At 57.3% G+C, this 18,828-nt stretch overlaps 1 protein-coding gene across 2 annotated transcripts; it reads right to left on the reverse strand.

Moving 5' to 3' along the window:
- Positions 1 to 168: 168 nt before the first annotated feature.
- TSPEAR (thrombospondin type laminin G domain and EAR repeats) lies at positions 169 to 7,367 on the reverse strand. 2 transcript variants are annotated; one of them, XM_027897665.1, is made up of 10 exons: positions 7,080 to 7,367; positions 6,858 to 6,948; positions 6,481 to 6,637; positions 5,990 to 6,121; positions 5,633 to 5,865; positions 3,414 to 3,600; positions 1,604 to 1,833; positions 1,338 to 1,525; positions 662 to 763; positions 169 to 450 (listed from the first exon to the last, which is right to left on the reverse strand). In XM_027897665.1, the coding sequence occupies exons 1-10, from the start codon at positions 7,292 to 7,294 to the stop codon at positions 297 to 299; spliced, it is 1,689 nt and encodes a 562-aa protein (XP_027753466.1). In that variant the 5' UTR covers positions 7,295 to 7,367; the 3' UTR covers positions 169 to 296. The 2 variants fall into 2 exon arrangements, with proteins under 2 accessions (XP_027753466.1, XP_027753467.1); XM_027897666.1 differs by lacking the exon at positions 662 to 763.
- Between the last annotated feature and the right edge of the window lie 11,461 nt (positions 7,368 to 18,828).

The following is an 18,828-nucleotide window of genomic DNA, read 5'->3' on the forward strand; positions in this document are numbered from 1 at the left end:
GTCTCAGCCCCTTTGCTAGCCCCCAGACAAGGCTGTAGGGAGCCCTGGAGCTCCCTCCTCCTTCTCCTCCTCCTCCTTCTCCTCCTCCTCCTCCTCCTCCTCCTCCTCCTCCTCCTCCTCCTCCTCCTCCTCCTCCTCCTCCTCCTCCTCCTCCTCCCTTTCCTGCAGAGTGCACAGCCAGCCGCTGCCCGCTGCCCGGCTGATGCTGCAGCCGTCCCTGGGCTCTGTGGTCCATCTTCACCCCAATGCCCAGCTCGCCCCCGTCCTGGCGATGAGCTGAGCAGGTCTCAGCCGCCTCAGGTGGTTTTCAGCTTGAGCACCTTGGAAAGCGGCTCCCTGGCGCTGGAGTAGAGCAGGTAGGAGCCCTCAGCGGTGTGAAACGCCTCCCAGTCCCTGCAGCCGACGGTGGGGAGGTGGTGGGCTGCCACAAAGCCTTCGTAGCCTTGCCACCTGCACGGGGAGGGCAGTTAGCTCCCGGGGCACGAGCTGGGCACCTGGGAGGGGCAGGAGAGCCAAGCCCTGGGGCTGGTATCTCCCAGTCCCTCACTGGGGCTCCCCATTCCTGCCCGAAAACAGGGAGCAGTCCTATCCATCCTCCCTGGGCAGGGTTGCTCCTGCTGAGAACAACCCCCAAGCCCCCCAGCCCTGCCCACCACAGTACCTGTAGATAACACTGTTAACAGAGAAGGTGAAGCCATCAAAGGAGTTTGCTACCACCAGAAAAGAGTCGTCTCCCACCGTGAAGAACTCCCAGTCCAGGGCACTGGGCATGAAGAAAGCAGAGGGACAGGTGAGGTGGCCCCTGTGTGGCCACCTGAAGAAGAGGAGGTGTGTCCATGGGGCTGAGCCCAACCCACCCCTATCTCTGCCACCCTGATGACACACAGGAAACCCTGCTCTTCCCAGGCTGCTCCTGAAAGAAATCCAGCCTCATTCCCAAATCCAAGGCCTTCTACCAGCTTCCACTGGGATTTAGTGCCAAGGGTCTGTCACAAATCGCCCTCCCACCAGTCTCGGTCCCTGGCAGTGTGAAAACCTGCAGGAACCCTCCTGTAGGCAAACAAGTGCAGTTTTAAACTGAAAGAGAAGGGGCCCTGGCACAGGGTGCCCAGGGAAGCTGTGGCTGCCCCATCCCTGCAGGTGTCCTAGGCCAAGCTGGACAGAGCTTGGAGCAACTGGGTCTAGTGGAGGGTGTCCCTTCCCATGGCAAGGGGATTGGAATGAGATGATCTTTAAGGTCCCTTCCAACCCAAACCATTCTATGACTTTATGTCACCTCCAGGCTTCTCAGGGGTAGGACATGTACTGAGGAGCACCCTGACTGCTAGCAAAGGTACCTGTAGGTGAGAAGGTCCTGGAATTTAACAAACATCTGGGCGGTGATGTTCAGCTCATAGATGGAGGAGTTGATGGCGTAGAAGTTGGAGGGCGCTGGCATCCCACTGTCATAGCTGTGGCTGTTGGCAACAGCCAGGAAGACTCTGTCCCCAATATGAAAAACCTCCCAGTCAGCAGCACCAAATGTCTGCGGGGAAGGAGACCATGAGACAAGCTGGCTCATCTAAACCCTAAGGGGGACTGAGGAGCAATAGGCAAGCCTTACCAGGATAGACTGGAAGAGCTGGAAAGAACCACTGAGCCAGATGTAGATGTGTGAGTAGATCTTAGTGGATGTGCCATTGAATGTGTTCGCTACAGCCAAGAAGGAATACGGTCCAATGGTGAAAAATTCCCAGTCGTAGGCTCCAGAGGTAGGAATGGTCTGGTTAGTTTCAAACAACCCTGTCCTGGGGTTCCACCTGTATATCACACTATCTATATTGTGGTTGTTCCCTGGGGAAGACAGATGGACAGATGTGCACCGTGAGCGAAAGGGATACCTGGCTTGTCTAAAAAACAGGTTCAGCCACGCGAATATTTGCCAGCAGGTCATGACGCTGTTTGGTAGTGACCTGTTGCTGCCCAAGAAGTAGCTGGAGAGATTCTACAGCCTTCACCACTACATAGTGTCCCCATTCCCATCTAGAGCCTCAACCCCTTCCTAGAACCTCCATCCCTAACCAGAGCCTCCATTCCTGTCTAGAGCCTCCAGCTATACCTAGAGCCTCTATCCCTACCTAGACCCTCCATCCCATGGCACACACCAGCAACTTGTCCTGCATGTATGGTGGCAGCTTTGTGGCAGCCCTGGCAGAGGAGGGACAGGTGGGTGCCATGTCCCCATGTCAGCAGTAGCCCAGAGGCACCGTGCCAGCGTCCCAGGGCAGCCAAGTTCTGCCAGCTGTCCCATGGGGTGGCTCTGTGCAGTGGGGCCACTCCCAGCCACGTCCCTCAGCTTCCGACATCACGGGCTACCCCCCAGCACCAAAGCTCATGCTCCATTCAGCTCCTGGGCTCTGCTCGAGCATCTCAACCTTACACCTGTGTGAGACCCAGCTGGCTTTAAATTCTCATTGCAGCAGAAGGGACTTGGGCAGGAAAGGCTGCAGGGACAATGTGTGGGAACGGCCACATGGATAAGTGGCAGCCCCTCAGGGATTGGCCATCCACCTCCCTCCAAGGGAAACCTCCCCAGGTTGGCTTAGCCGTGATGGTCTTAACCCCTGCACGCACGGCTGCCGAAGGGACCACACTGCCGTGGGAGCAGGTCTCATGCAAACTGGCCATTGTGGGGTCCAACATGGAGTTTCCAGCCCAGCTCACAGGTGCCCAGGGAACCTGCCACCATCTCCAAGCCTGGTGCCAGAGGAGCTGATTTCCCTGGAGCCAGCCCTGGTGGCAGGGAAAGAGCCCATTAGCCCAGTGTTTTGAACCTGTCTGGGAGCATCCTGGAGAGCTAGGGCCGTGCTATCAACCCATTCATCCCTCCATGCTGAGGAGTGCATGTCCCAGCCCAGAACAACTCAGGGTCCAGGAGGGGGAACAAGGCTGGATCATGTCTGCAGGGTGCCCAGGCAGGGAGGGAGAAAGGGATGTCAGCAGGTTCTCACTCAGCTTCCCTCAGTTTCCTGTGTGCAAAAGGCTCAGCCTGGGGTGCTACCAGGTTATGCAGCATAGGCGATAAAAATGAAAAGCAGCAGAGAGATTCAGCACAGACACCGTCCCCACTCTTGTCCTTGTCTTCTGCTGCCAGAAACCCAGAGGGGGTCTGCATCAGCCACTTCCCCAAATGATTTTCTCCCCTATAACGGGAGGGTCTGCCAGGCTTCAGGCTTCCTGAGGGACACCACGCTCCCAGCTGCATGCACATCTCCCTGGCTTTGCCCTGCACTCTGCTCCAGCAGAGGATGCACAGGGAGCCGCGGGGTTTCCACAGCAACCGGAGGATGCTCTCAGCAGGTACCTGTAGCAGGGCACTTGCCATGGTCCCAGATGTCACCCCAGGGCCTGTAGGGAATATGAGGGCTGGGTACCTTCTCTGTGGTTGACCACAGCGAGGAAAGCCTCTCCCTCAATGACAAAGGCCTCCCAGTCCCTGGCGCTGTGCGTGGTGATCCGCTGGTACGTGATGAATTTCGCTTTCCTGCGGCTCCACTTGTATATTACAGAGAACTCCTGACCCCTCTCATTCTGCTCAAAATTCGCCACTGCTAGGAAGATCTGAAAAGGAACAAGCCAGGATAGCTTGATTTTCTCCTCTCAAAGGAGAACGGACAAGAATGGGCACGGGGAGGTGGGATGGGGCACCAGGGATGAGGTGGCTGTTGTAGGACAATGTGGCCCCTTGGCTGGGGTCCCTAAGCAGTTCCCAAGCAACACAGTGCACTCAAAGTAGCGACAGGGACCCAGTGGCCTGTGGGGGTGTTTGTGTGTGGCAGGGACACAGCTTTCAGTAACAGCCTCTTAGACAAGGGGAGGGAGAGCTGAGCAGTGTCTGCTTGTGCCTCACCAGCCCTGGGAATGGGGAGCATGGATGTGAAATGGACTGGGGAAGGAGGGGGGTTTGGGCTACTAAACCTCTTCGTAAGGAAAGGTGGCTCAAGAAAAATCAGAGATATGATAACAATGACAATAATGATAACAATTCCCTGACACAAAACATTTTCCAGATCAGGAAACCCCTGTGCAAATGTCAGGGACAGCCGTGGTGCAGCAGAGGTGGCCAAGTGCAAGGCAGGGAGCACATCCAAGCTCTGTCATGCTGGCTCCACCATTCCAGTGTCTTTCAGATGGAGAGGCAGAGGTTATGCCCCAGTTTGGGCCACAAGGAGGCACAGGGCCACAGCCCACAGGGAGGAAACCGTCAGTGAGGAAGTCTCCTGCCTCCTGGCCCATGCAGGACCCTGCCACCCCCAGCGACAGGGCTGTGCTGGGTCCTCCTGTTCCCTCAGGGAAGGTGCATCCCCAGCACTGCTCTCTCTGAGAGTCCCAGTCAAGGGACTCCCTTTGGGGCACCTCTAGAAACAGCTTCAGTGGGAAGAGAGACACCTGGATCCAGCCCCACAACTCAGGAGCCCGTGATCCCTGAGCCTCCACTGACAGGAGCCACCAGAGCGCCCACACTGCCCGTGGGGCCCTTCACTCCATCCTGGTGGAGCACCAGCAGGTCCTGGTGCAGTAACAAGGTATGACACCCACAGAGGTGCATCCCAACTGCAACTTGTGCAGGGAACCTGGGCTACTGCAGAGACCTGTACTGCTGCTGGTGCAACACCTCTCTGGCCATCGTCTCCATGCACAAGTGTGCTGAGCATTGGGTTTATCTGCTGGTGGGAACCACCTCATCTGCTGCCTCTGAGGGTGCAGTGGAGCAATGAAGAGCAGTGTTGGGGAAGTCAGGCATGTTCCCAGCCCAAAGCCAGCACCGTAACACAGCTGCACTTCCAGGGCTGACTGGGTTTTCTGCAGGACCCCGCCAGCAGGGACGGTCCCAACCATCAAGTTGCCCATCAGGGATGGCCTCCACCATCATGTTCCCTCACCACCAACAGAGGACATGGCCTGTTTGTATCCAACCAACAGGGAGGCAAGAATTTTGTCCATCCCTCTGTATCCTGGAGCGTGTGGTTGGCAGTGGAGGAGCCTTGCAGCCACACTGGTGACAAAGCCAGAATGGGTCATGCCAGAGGGGGAATGATCCCAGCTCCCCAGGAGCCCTGCACAGAGCTGGCTCTCAGCAGGTGACTTGCCTGGGGCTCCTCCAAAAGTGATAAGCTTCCCAGGGAAAGGAACCAGCCAGATACTCTTCACAAGTGCCATGACAGATTGCCCAAGGGAGGAGAGGTGGCTCCAAAGTCCCAGAATTATTTAAAAACACGAGAGCTTAAAAATGCAGCAGGTTGGACTCAGTGGGTCTCAGGAGGGAGCTGCAGGCTCTGATGGCTCTCTAAGACCACAAGTAGATCTCTGAGATGCAGTCACCTACTCTGCCAACATCAGGTGCTGGAAATGGCCTGGGTGAATGTAGCTGTGCCTCAGCAAAACAGTAAAACAGAGCAGGCAGCCCACAGACGAGCCAGCAGTCCCTGGAGAGACCTTGGTCAGCTGAATATCAGCTTGGTGTCAGCGTGACTCCATCAAAGAGAGAAAGATTCACTCCCTAAACCATGCCCAAGACCCTGGGTTCCAGAGAAGCCAGTGTTGGGAAACTTTAATGTACTGAAACATGGAGGCACCTTCCAGGCAGACTCACCTTCTTCCCAATGGTGAAATACTTCCAGGACTGAGCTTGGTAGGTGGGGATGTTCTGGTAGGGCACAAACTTCCCATCGGTCCACTTGTAGATGGCCGATCCCGGCGGGGTGATCCGGTTGGCCATGGCTGCGAACAGTCCCACCTTTGGGATGGTGAAGACCTCAATCCCCATCGTCTCAGAGTTGGTCACCAGGCTCTGGTATTCCTCCACATAGTCCAGCCTGTGCTTGACTGGGAGACCACAAAAAAGAGGGGTGAGGTTAAAACCAGATGATTTTGGTTGGAGCAGGGCTGCTCTGCTGCAAAAGCCTCCCTGCCTCCCTCCCAAAGAATGCCAGTACCTCCCCAGCAGTACCTTCCAGCATGGAGACCCAGGTGCTGCCGTTGCAGAGGTAAAGCCCTCGTCGGGAGGCATTGAACCAGAACTGCGCCTTCTCCTGCTTGGTGCAGCGTGGACGGGACCCCAGGGTCACCTTCGTGTCAGTCTCTGGCCACGAGAGGAGTGAGGCAGGAGCCTCTTAGCACACACAGTGGAGGAGCAGAGAGGAAGCAGGGTTGGATGTCCTGGTCTCATCCTGATGATGGGCACCAGGGAATGGGGGAAATGGCATTCCAGCACCAACGTGGGAAGACACAGGCCATGTGTGGGGCCATTGACATGAGCCCAGCACTGCTAAGGGACCCAGGCAGGAGCACCCCATCTCTCCAGGGGAGTTGTGGACATGGATCCCACCCCACACACATTGAGAAACAGAGGGTGCTGCTCCTGCTCCATGCTCTGCCACGCACAGAGGCCTTTCCTCACAGAGGCAGGGCTGGCTGACAGAGGCACTGGAGGGCACTGACCGTAGGGGTATTTGAGCACCTCGTTGCTCGCTGGCTTCACAGGGACATCCTGGAGGATAGCAGGGACAGAGAGCATTGCTACTTTGAAGTTCATGGTGGTGCATATCCGAGGGGTGGCATCGGCTCCTGGCAGCAGGACAAGCTGTCTCAGCAAACCCTGGGAAAGCAGGAGCAGTGGGATGGAGGGAAAGTCCGGAAAGATCACAGAGTGAGAACCGCAGGGGATTCATGCCTTGGATTTCCTGCCCAACTTCTGCTCATTGCCCTCCCTCCTGCCCTGCCACTGTAAGGGGCTGAGAGGGGGCTGTGGGTCACCCCACGGCCAGCCACGAGCCCCCCCGGGCACCCGTGGGCACCCCACGCCAAGGGGCACCTACCGTGAACACGCCTTTCCTTCTCCGCCTGTTGCCAAGGTAGAAGCTGGCTCTCCTCACCGACAGCGAGGCAGGAAACGGCGTCTCCAACACCCTGGGGATAGGCAGAGAAAAGGTAGGGACAATTTCATGGCATCTACTGATGGCCGGAGGAGAATCAGCTGGTGGAGGAGGAACATCACCCTGCCCACCCTCCTGACCCCTCCGCCACTGCCCCCAACCTACACATCCTTGGGGATGCTGCAGTCCACCGTCAGCGAGAAGGACTGGCCGGAGACAGCCAGGACGAGCGTGTGCCACTGGCCGTCGGAGAGGGAGACGTTGGGGAAGGTGACGCGGGTCTGCCATCCGCCGGCGCGCTCCTGGCTCCAGAAGAGGAAGTGGAGCTTGCCGGGGGCGTAGCGCAGCCCCACCAGTACGCCGGGGCTCTCCTCCGCCATCAGCGTGAAGATGTACTCGTTCCTCTGCGGGAGGGCACGGTCTCACGCCTGCCTGCCGCGGGCTGCGGGGCTGGGCTGTGCCCGCGCCGTGCCCGGCCGGCCGCGCTCACCTTGGCGGGGACGCCGAGCACCCTCAGCGTGACGATGAGGGAGAACTCCTCGGGGAAGCGGTCGCAGTGGATGAAGAGCCGGGAGGCGGGGAAGCCCAGGGCGCGGGGCCGCGAGGCGGTGAGCTGGAAGCCGCGCACGCCCTGCACTTGGAACACCCGCACGCCGCGGGCCAGCGCGCCGGCCGGCACCGCCTCCGACAGCATGTCCAGCGGGCGCAGGTCTGTGCCAAGGGACGGCGGAGCATGTCACAACGGTGGAAGCCGTCCCACCCTGTCCCACTGTGGGATGGGGTTCCCGCAGCGCTGGCCGGGGTGCTCCTTGGCAACAGGATGGCTGTGTGCCCCAGTAGCCTGCTGGCCCTTGCCTGGGATCCACCCCGAGCCCCTGCTTTGGGCTAGAGGGAACATTTACTCTGCGGAGTCATCCCACTAATGCAGCTCTGAATGCTGTCCCCGGAGCTGGGACTTGCCAGCCAGGCAGCCCCAGCTTCCTCGGGATACACCAGCACCAGCAACTCCAGAGCCAGGAGAGTAGGCAGGGATCCAGCACTGTGGGCTCGCTTATGGGGCAGCCCCCCTCCCTATCCCTGTCCCCAGGGTCATGAGGACAGCTCTACCCCTCAGTCCCGGTTCAGGCTGTCCCAGCCCAGTCCTAATTGCACACACGCACACGTACTCCCCCAGCAGGCACCAAAACCGCTCATTATAAATAATTAACCTCTCCCCAGAAAAGAAAACAACGTGCCCAGCGCCAGGGCATCACCCTGGTGAGAACACACCGTGCATGGGCACCATGAAGCGCCACCCCACGGAGCAGTGTCAGAGTGACCGTCGGTCTGATGTCTCAGCAAGCCCCGTGCCGGCAGCCGCAGGAAGGGCTGTACCTGCTGTGGGGGCTTCTCCAACCTTCCTCGCCTTGGCAACTCTCCTATTTTTATTTTTGAATGCTTTCCTGGCAGACCTGCAGCATCTGCACAGAAAGGCAGTGATGCCCAGGGGATGAAGCAGCACTTGGCTACACTAAAATATCCCTGATTCCATCCCAACCCCGCTGAGACCCAGCTTTTAGCTCCAATTTGTACTAATAAATCCCGGCTGCTGGGGCACAGCGGGAGAGCTGCGAGGGAGGGAGCTGGGAGCAAGGCTGGGCCATGTATCTGAATCCAAAACAGCTGGAGAAGGGAAGCGCTTCCTCCTGGCACCCCTGGCCAGCCCAGTTCCAGGTGGGCAGAGCAAAGAGGAATCTGCTCACATTGCTCCATTCAGCCCCAAGCAGAGAGATCGGTGAGGTCTTTCCCACCCTGGCAACTCTGTGTGCCCCCTGCTTGCCCCACCACTAGTTTAAGCTGTTCCTAAAACAAAGCCTCACTGGGGAGGTTTGACTCAAGCAGCTTTTTTCAGAAATGCACCACTTGGGGAATGGCCAGTTTCCGTTTTTCCCAGCAAAAAGTACAAGCTGAACTCAGGCTTGGATTTGCAGAGGGGTTTAGGAGCCCTCAACTGCCCCTGGGGTGGTGGGGATGAGCTGGGAGGCAGCTCAGGTGGGTCTGGAGGCTGTGGGCCAGGAAGAGACCAAGTCCTAAAACCAAACCCAAATCTCTAAATCCAACTGCCTCCCACATCTGCCACTGCCAAGGCTGGGAGAGCAGCTGGGGTGCTCCAGCCCAGCTTGGGCAGCACATGTGGTGTCAGGGCACCTCATGCTGGGGTCCCCAGCCTTGACATCCCTGGCAGGGACGTTCCCAGAGAGACTCGAGCACCTCAGGAAAGAGGCAGTGGGCAGAAACTCTCCAATCTCTCCCAGTTGTCGTTCTCACATCGTCTGTGCTGTAATAAAATGCAAATACAGGCACCAACAAACTGGGACAAACCCCAAGCACACAGATCCTGGGCCCAAGCAGCCCCAAAAACTGAGCTCAGGTTTCACTGCCCACACAGCACAGTGATGGGAATGGGATGGCCAAGATAGGGCATGGAGATCCCCTTCAGCCCAAGCTCATCTTGGAAATACCATTGGAGCTGCCAGCTCCTCGGCTGGGGGCAGTGAGACAGAGACATTTACTCCCAGAGGGCGTAGGTTGTGCCTGTAAGAGCGCAGGAGAGTCTGGGGCAGGAGGGACTTTCCAAGGGGACTTCATGGCTCTCTTCTCCTTCTCCTTCCAGCCCTTCCCCTCTCATGTCCTCAGGGCCAGCAGACCTTGGGACAGTGCTTGTGCCATAGGGACAGGCACACAGTTCTCTCCACAGCTCTGAGAGGGTTGCTGGTGGGGGCTGCAGGTGCAGGAATGACCCCACTGCCCACTGTCCATGGATGCTGGCAGAGTCCTGGAAGCTGCAGCACCTGAGGCATAACAGGGTGCTCAAATCCTGGGGCTGGGCTGCCAGCGAGAGGCTGACCCACCTGAGGCATGCCCCCCAAACACAGAGCACATCTTCTGGGGTCTGCCCTGGCAGTGCAGGGCACATCCCATCCATGGGAGCACGTTTCCCAGCAGGGCTAACACCTGTCTTGACACCCCCTTCCCGGTGCAGCCCACCCACCCCGTGCCCTTTGCTCCTACCTGTGCAGTGCTGCCACGTCCTGCCTCCTCGGATGAAGCCCCCACCGCTGGCCCAGCGGAGGAGGATGACCCAGAGCAGCAGTGGAGCCGACATCGGGGGGGCTGCTCTCAGGGAGTCCATCCACCGGGACGCCCCTGCTGTCCACTCCTCCCTGCCCCGGCAGACGCTGCTCGGCTCAGCTCCCCCGGGGCTCTCGCATGCTCTGTGGTGGGACCCCCCGGAGCACCCCAGTACCGATCCGTCCTCCCTGGGGATGTGTCACCACGGGCTTCTAAGCCTCGGTTCTGCCGCTGCCTTGCGTGGGCATCACCCCCGGGGGCACGGCTGGGCTGGTGGGCGGGGGGGGTTGGCGGGGGTCCCTTGGGGCGGCCGCCGAGGCAGTGCCGGCTGCAGCCTCCGCACAGACATTTAAATGAGAGGTCGGCGGTGGGAGAGGAGGAGTCCCGGTTCTTCCGAGAGCTTTTATCTTTTGCCCAACCCTCTGGAAGGCGGCTTTGGGGAGGGATTTTTTAATCATTATTTTTTTGCTTGCTTTCTTTGCTTCGTTTCATTTTCGGTGATTCATTTTTCCGGGCTCAAATGGGAGTAGGTGGGAGATTCACCCCTGCCTGGAGACACAAAGGTGGGAACCTACTGCCCCTAAATGCCTTGGTTTTCTGGCAGCACAATCCCAGCCTGTACTAGATGAGAGACCCTCTGTCCCCTCCAGACCACTCCCCACTCCACTGTGCCCAAAAATAAGCCAGACCCCACAAAATGCACATTCCCCCCCTGAAACGGCCCCGGTTAAGTGATGCACAACCTGTGCCTCAGGCAAGGCTGCATCCCAAGGGCCAGCCACCAGAACCGGCCCTGCCGCCAGAATGCCACCAGTTTGGAAGCTCCCGAGGTTCCGCTGTTCCAATGGGAGCGACAGCAGTGGAAAAACTCCCTGCACGCAGTGAGCTCCGCTGGGCTCCTCCAGCCGCAGAACGAGTCACTTCCATTCCCCAAACAATTGAAATGGGCTCCCCCTCCCCGTCCCCCCCGCCCCCACCATCCCCAAAGCCTTCCTGCAAGGCGAGTGCTGGGACAGAAAGCGGATGGCCAGGACCCAGCGCCAAAAACTGTGTCACAAACTGGGGGTTTCGTCAGCGAGGATCAGGCACAGCTGGACCCACGGCCGTGTTCACTGACACTGGCTCTGTCCACACCCCGAAACCTGCTGTGCTGGGGCTGCGAGGGTGCAGCCCAAGGGGTGCATCCCATGGTGGCGTGCAGCACCCTGCACCTTGGTCCCAAAATCCTGAGAGAAGCTGTACCAAACCCCAAGACTCCAGAATGTCGGTGCCTCCATCTCAGAGCCTGGAGAGTGGCTGTGTGCTTGTCCAATAGCCCAGGTAAGGCTGCATGGAGCTCTTCCTCTCCGAAAAGCCTCCCTTTGGGCATCCCCCATATTAGGGCTCTACCAGGATCACAATTAAGCAGAGCTTAAGCAGAGCTTAACCTCGCTGCAGAGGGAGCTGCAGAGGTGAGGTGCCACTGGCTCCCCATCACTCTTATCCTTGTGCTGGGCATGGTATCCAGTGGCACAGCCACAGCCAAACCTGGGTGTCCCAAACGGCAGCTGGAGTCCTGATTGGCAGCTGAGCATCCTGAATGGAAGCTGAGGGTCCTGAATGGGAGCTGAGGGTCCTGAATGGAAGCTGAGGGTCCTCAATGGCAGCTGAGGGTCCTGAATGGAAGCTGGGGGTCCTCAATGGAAGCTGAGGGTCCTGAATGTGAGCTGCTAGAGGTGACCACAAGGGATGCAGGAGGCACAAACCATCCCACCGTCCTTGACAGGCTCAGCCCTTCCTGATGCTCCCCGCAGCTTTGGGGACACCTGCCAGGACTGGGACTGGCACCAGCCACCTCACTGGGACCCCAAGCCATGGGAAGAAGGGGACAGGAGTCCCCGGCCTGTCTGGCAGAGAGGTGGGTGTGTTGGAGAGGAGACCCCCCTCAGGTTGGCATTGGGGAAGGTGGCACAAATGAGAATCAGAGCTGCCACATCTCCCAGGGCCGCACACATGTGTCAAGTTAAGCGTGGCTTTGGGAGCTGGCAGCACCGCCCTGAGCAGAGGATGGATTTGGGAAAGGCTCCCGCGGAGGCTCTGCAAGGGTCCGGGGCGGGGGAGGCAAAGTCCTGCCAGAGATTCCAGGGTGACTGGTTTTCCAAAGAGGATGCGGGCACCTTTGAGTGCTTTCTTGTCCAAAAAAATAGTTGGTGGGAACATCTCCAGAGCCAAAGACACAGCTCTGGTTGTCCCCTCTAGGGAGACAGGGAGACCTGTGGACTTCCAGGCAGGAGGTGGGGGAACCAAAGCCCCTGCTGATGACCATGGAGGACGCGGTGGGCTCAGTCTGCTCTTCAGCCACATTAATGAACAGTCTCCTGGTGAGGACAGGGGCGTTGATGGTCCTCAAGGGTTTTCTCCATCCTTGGGCTGGGGATGCTGGCATGGCAGGAGGTGGTGGAGAGGCTCAGGCAGTGCCCAGCACTCTCTTCCCTGCTCAGCAAATCAAGCTGATATGTGAAGTAAGGACAGGGACACTTCACTGCCCGCTGTCACGTCAGGTCCAGGATCTGCTCCATGTCCCAAGGACAGTAGGAAGCGGTCTGCAAAATAGTTCCTTAAGCACCCAGGCACACATTCCTATGTGCAGAAGCAAGCACGAGGGGATGGAATAAAAGAGACAAACAGTGAGACGTTTGCCTAATTTTCACGGGGCGTAAATAAAACCATGTGGCGGCTCCGAACAAAATGGTCCTTGGATTTTCACCAAAAAGGTTTGGCCATCCCTGTGTTAGGAAAGGTTGAGAAACCCATCTGTAGGCAATCCGTTCCAAGCAGAGCAAGGAGGGCACCTCCTCGACGCCAGGGACAGGCTGGACCCTGCACACGGGGAGCGTTCCTGCTCTTCCAAGGCTGTAACTCATTCCTTATTATTTGCAGACACAAAGTCGTGTTTCAGGGCCTCATGCCTTATTCATTTCAGTCTTTATTCCTGACATCTGTAGGAAATCAGAGAATCCTTTAAGTTGGGAAAGACCTCTAGGACCGTCAAGTATTTCTCTCTGAAACACAGCGTGCTTACAGGCACCAGCCAGGGCAAAGCTTTGAGGGACCCCATAAGTAACCTACTGACAAATACCCATCCTGTGCTGTCCCCAACCTGTGTCTGCCCTCCTGCCCGCACTGGCAGGGCCAAGGGAGCCTGCCACACACATGTCCATGGGTATGGAGCTGGAGGTCAGCGATGAGCACACAGAGCCAGTCTCACCTGAGCAGCAGGGTGGGGATCAGCCCTTTGGGATCAGTTATGAAGGGAATCGGGGAAATTGTCCTCAGAGGGACATCCCAGATCACAGTTCCCCATATCACAGTTTGGGCTGAACAAATCGAACACCTTCCCCGGGATGGCAGGATGAGGCCTCCATCCTCAGCTGTTTCCAAGGCTCCTCCCTCATCACCTCTGTCCTTTCTCCCAGGCTGAAAATTTTCCCTTTGTTTCCTGGAGCAACTTCAGGTCCCTGAGTCCAACCCACCAACATAAAGTGGCATTCCGGCAAACCTGTCAGCATTGTACAGAAGTGTAAATGTCTTTAACCCCAATGCCTTTCAAAAACTGGATTCCCAGAAGTTTTTGAGAGGTTCTGCCAGGAAAAGTTTTGTGAAGCACTGGGAGGATTGCAAAAGGCACCGTTTTTAGGAAAACCACCAAAAAAAGAGCACAAAGCCGCCCCAGCGCAGCAAGTCCCACTGCCAGCTTCCCAGCACGGAGCTGCCTCTGGGAGCAATCCCTGCCGGGCGGTGGCGAGCCACCAGCATCGCTCCCATCCCAGAGCCCTCCGTGTCCACACATCCACTGCCAGCCCCAGGGAACGAAGGAGTCGGGAGCCTCTGGCAGGGCTCCCTGGCTTTGGCCACGGCAGCAGGCAGCGGGTTGCAGCCCATGTCCCTGCCCAGGCAGCCAGAAGCAAGCTGAGCATCCTGTCCTGCATTTGGAGGACACATGGCAGCTGAGCTGGCAGGCTCTGAAAGGGCTCCAAAAAGCAGACACTTAACTTTCGCCAGTACAAGGGAAAAGACAGGCTTTGAGACCGCACTTCCGCACCGGAGCTGTTCCAGATAGGGCTGTGCAGCACCCTGCAGCTGCATCTCCCCTCGCCTCCTGCATATGACCAACAGCTCTTCACTGTTGCCTGTTCCTCAGTGACATGGCTGTTCCAGTTTTTGCCACCTTCCCCTAGTGTGCCCAAACCTGTTGAAGAGGCCAAGCAGCCTCCCTGCAGCCACAGGACACCCAGACTCCCCGCTTTCCAGTACGCAGCCCCCCACAGATGGAGGGCATCCAACCCAGGAAACCATGAGCACACCAACCATAGAAATGGTTATTTTTTGTAGGTCCCAGGTCTACATGGAGGCAAAAGAGCAGGGGAGTGACTCATACATCACTTGGTGTGACCTGCACTCCCTGTTCCACCTGCAATGGGAAAGCTCTGCTTGGCTTTGAGCTCAGCTGAGATCTCTCTGCAAAGAGAACAGAGTTCTCGAGGCCAAGGGGAAGGAGGCAACATTCCTGTTTCATGCTTACTGCCTGTGCTCTATACTCCTTCAGCAGCAGCTCTTGTCCCAGGACCGTGGGACTGTGCAAAGCAGGTAGAGTTTGGAAACATTTGAGCCTTCCTGCATCAGGAGCAGCAGCTCACCAGGCTGAACATGCACACCTGAGGGCCCTGCATGGGGAACTGTCAGCTGTGCCAAGCAAACCCCACGACAAGTGCTCTGTGCTAAGTGTTGTCCAGAGACACTGTGGACTCCCCATCCCTGGAGGTGTTCAAAGCCAAGCTGGATGGGACTTGGAGCAACCTGGTCTAGTGGAAGGTGTCTCTGCCCAGGGCAGGGCGTTGTAATGAGATGAACTTTAATGTCCCTTCCAACACAAACCATTCTGTGATTCTGTGATCTATGATCACTCTCTGCAGGCTGCCTTGGGGTAATGTCTGAGCCCTGGGGGCTGCCTCTGGCAGGTGGAGAGGAATCTCCCTTGGCAGTGTTGGGGGAAACCCTTCTCCACCTTTGGTCAGTGGCAGTGACCACATGCTCACAGCAGGCAGATGGTGGAAAGTGGCATAAAGAGCCACAGCAGGGGAACCCAGGGATTTGCCCCTACATGCTTGGGCCTAATGAGGATCATCAGGGATAGAAAATGGGAAGCATGGCGCTGCTTAGACCAAAATGATCCCATGGCTCCCTGTTTAGGGACAAGTCAGCACCTTCTCTCCCAGAAGACTGCCTGGGGCATTAGGGAATGGTGTCGGCATCACAAGCCTCTCTCCAGTGCTGGCAGCAAATTTGGACTGAGGCCAGGTCCTCCCTCTTGCCCAGACCGTGGGCAGGCTGAGGTCCCTGCGGTGAAGAACAGCAGCTTTAGCACCATATTGCTCTGCAGCCATAAGAAAACCTCCTGACACAGAGAATCACAGCCAGTTTCATCGCTCACTCGTACGACAGTGTCAAGCTTTAATTATTGTACGAGCGATGATTCAGGCCCTGGAGGAGCCGGCGGGCCCGGGAGGCGGCGGGCGGCAGAGCAGGCGGCAGGCTCGGAGGGCTCCCCGGCTCCACGGCGGGAGCACAGGCAGCCACGCTCGCTCTGCCCACCCGCCGGCAGCCGAATGCAGCAACATCTCCTGCGACATCCGGGGAGGGAAGGGAACAAAGGCAGAGAACAATTGCTATTGTTTTCCAAGACTTTCTTCAGGGCAGTTCTTCCAGTGCAGTGCTGCTGCCCAGTCACTCCATCTGCAGCACTACAGGCCCCCGTGCTCGGAGCTGTGCAGATGCCAGTGGGGACGTGGTTCCCGTGCCAAGGTGCCTGCCATCCAGCCAGGCAGCCCTCAAAGCCTGGTCTCCACTAGCACAGAAACAGAGGCAGCATCCTCTGTAAGGTAACCCCATGCACTGCAATTCCTGCCCTGCTCCCCAGCACTGTTGGGCATTCCCAAGATTCTCAGACACTGGGACACGGCAGTGCTGGGTTAATGGTTGGACTCCATATTCTTGGAGGTCTTTTCCAACCTAAAGCATTCTAGGGTGACATCCAGCTTTCTGTAACTGGCTAAAGTACGATGGCTGTGGTGGGGAAGGGGCAGACCAGGCTCAAAGTGGTAGGGAAGGAGATCATCCTTGTCACTCTCTGTGGGTCTCACAAGGGAAACAGGAGTATCTACAGAAGAATCACAGAATGGTTTGGGTTGGAAGGACCTTAAAGCTCATCCCATTCCACCCCCTTGCCACGGGCAGGGACACCTTCCACTAGACCAGGTTGCTCCAAGCCCTATCCAGTATGGCCTTGAACACTTCCAGGAATGGGGCAGCCACAGCTCCAGCTCCTCTGAGCAGAGAAGGTATTTAACGTACGAGAGGGAATTCAACCTACAAGCCTCATTGGATGGGAATTGTAATGAATTGGCAAAAGAAATCAGGTGCTCTCTTGTCACTGACTGGGTGTTCAAGGGACAGATACTGAAAGCATCAAATGCTAAAAGTGAGGCTTGATGGAGACAGTTTGGACAAGAGGCTTCTCCAACAATACCAATGTTTTCATAAGCCGAGTTTCATATTGAGCCCTTAGAGGTCACTACAGTTCTTAAATGCAGGTCCTCCCACTAAGGCCATGCCTAGGTTCCTGTGTCAAAGCAGGATCTGGTGAAGGAAAAAACTCAACTTCTAATTGCCTCTCCAGGGAAAGTGAATTTGAAAACACCTGCCCTCTACCCTGCCCATCTGGCATCCTCCTCCATTGCAAGAACCAGCGAGCAAAGCCAAGCTCCAGCTCAGCGAGGCCCCTCCTGAGCCACCCCCACAGCAAGTCCACAGACTCCAAGGAAGGAACTCCAAATGCAGAGGCTTCCAACATTGCATCACAGCAAATTCCCCTGAGCTGGTCCACTATGTGTTTCACCATTTCCTACCTATGAGAAGGATGAATAGCAAGGGGACAAGATCTGCAGTTCACTCTCAGCTTGGAGATGGGGGCATCTCAAAAAAACCCACCTGTTCCACAGAGTGAGATCCCCCAGCACCTGACCTGCTGACCAAGCCTGGAGGACTTGACTGGGATCAGATCTTACCAGATCTCCAAGGGATCTTCTTCTGACTGGCAGGAGACAACAAGGGACCCTGGTGAAGCAGCACAGCAGGAGAGGAGTCTATGTGAGCCCATCCCAGGCAAACTCAGCAAAGAAACCCCAATTCACCCAACATCTCCATGCCACCCTAAATGGGTTAAATTTGCCAAATTGTTTTAGCATGGGGAAAACTGTTTTAGGGCCAAACTCCCATCCTGGCTGTGGGCGGAGAGCCTCCCTTTGCTGGGCCCTGCACCCAAGCCTGTGGGTGCCCCCCACCCCCTGCATGTTGCACCCTGCTTTTTTGTCATTTTGAACCCAGCCCCACAGCCCCCAAAGGGGTGGCCACAATGGGGCATTTGCCTTCACTCCTCATCCCTGTCCCAGGGTACCCCCCTTCACAGCCACCCCGCTGCAGCCCCTCCGGCTGCCGAGACCTGTCAGAGCTGGGACAGAGCCACGGTCTCCTCCCCTGGTCAAAATGTCCCATGCACGGAGGAAGGGGACTCAGGCCAGGACTTGGCTCATCTCCCCCCACACCCTTCAGGAACATGACCAGACAGACCCGCTCCCAGATTGCTCCTGAGAGCTCATGCACACACTGCTCGCAGTGGCGGCTCCCCTGTAATAACCCACAGGCCATGTCACCACCATCAATTATATACTAACATGTCCCATCAGCGCAACTGCTGCCCAGTCTCATCTTGAGGGGTGCAACCCACCTTCAAAAGCCACCTGGCTGGTTCTCCTGGGGCTCTTACACCACCTGCACTGGGAGAGGGGCTGGCAGCTGAGGCAGGACCAGGATTCAGCAGGCTGGGATGGACAGGAAGATCACCAGTGCTGGAGTCTTGGGGAAGGCACAAACCTCCCAGCCATCCCATGCTCCCAGGGGACCACGAGAGCACCAAGCAAGACAACCAAATGTTAAGTGGTTTGAGCAATTCCCTCCCCAGTGCTGGGTTTCATTTCTGCAGCACCAGGGAGCCTGGCATGGCACTTTGGTGCCTGTGACATCAGATGGCACCTGGCTGCTGGAGAGGGGCCCCAACGGAACGCTCGCTGGGGCTGGAAGCTCAGGCCCCCAGATGCTAGAGGAATTCTCCAGATTCCTACACCTTTCCCTCTGTGACCCCCAGGTATGCCTCCAGCTGGCAGCAAGACCCTCAGCATCCCTTCCCTCACACTCCTCCAGCCCTTGAGCTTGCTGAAAGGCAGTGATTTTCTTCTTCCCCCAAGGGAAATTTGAGAGAGAAGCCACATGGGGAATGTGACCAGTGCCACTTCTTGTCAGGGCAGTGTGGGGAACCCCAACACTCATACCTCCATCCCTGCCACTGCCCTGGCTCAGCCAGCACACACAGCCCCCTGGAGCAGGGGAAGCTGCTGCTTCCAGCCCCCTTCTAGAGCTAAAAGCTGCACCAATCCCACATCTGAGGCAATCCCAGTATCAGCAGCACAGCTGGTGCTGAGAACAGACATTTCAGGTCTGTGCTGCTTCTCCTTTCCATTCTCACAGAGGCAAAACCAAACACACAGAACATCCTCACCAAGACACAACTTCAGGAGGACCCTCTCGAGAAGCAGAGCTTCCCTATTTCACCCATCCCAAGGCAGCACACCACCTTCCATTCATATCGCTCCAGAAAGGCAAAAAAAATGCTGGCAGGGAGCCCAGGGCTGGCTCTGCCCCCAAGCTGCAG

This window comes from Empidonax traillii, unplaced genomic scaffold (genome assembly GCF_003031625.1).
Source record: "Empidonax traillii isolate 1590-97213 ecotype Southwest subspecies unplaced genomic scaffold, ASM303162v1 scaffold554:size495636, whole genome shotgun sequence".
NCBI lineage: Eukaryota > Metazoa > Chordata > Aves > Passeriformes > Tyrannidae > Empidonax > Empidonax traillii.

Bases quoted from the DNA above. Each gene is read 5' to 3' on its own strand.
- TSPEAR (XM_027897665.1), bottom strand. From the start codon at position 7,294: ATGGCGGAGGAGAGCCCCGGCGTACTGGTGGGGCTGCGCTACGCCCCC. The intron at 6,122-6,480 runs GTCAGTGCCCTC...TCTCGTGGCCAG, and splicing joins GGTGCTCAAATACCCCTACG to AGACTGACACGAAGGTGACC. The intron at 764-1,337 runs GTACCTTTGCTA...CTTCATGCCCAG, and splicing joins CAGGACCTTCTCACCTACAG to TGCCCTGGACTGGGAGTTCT.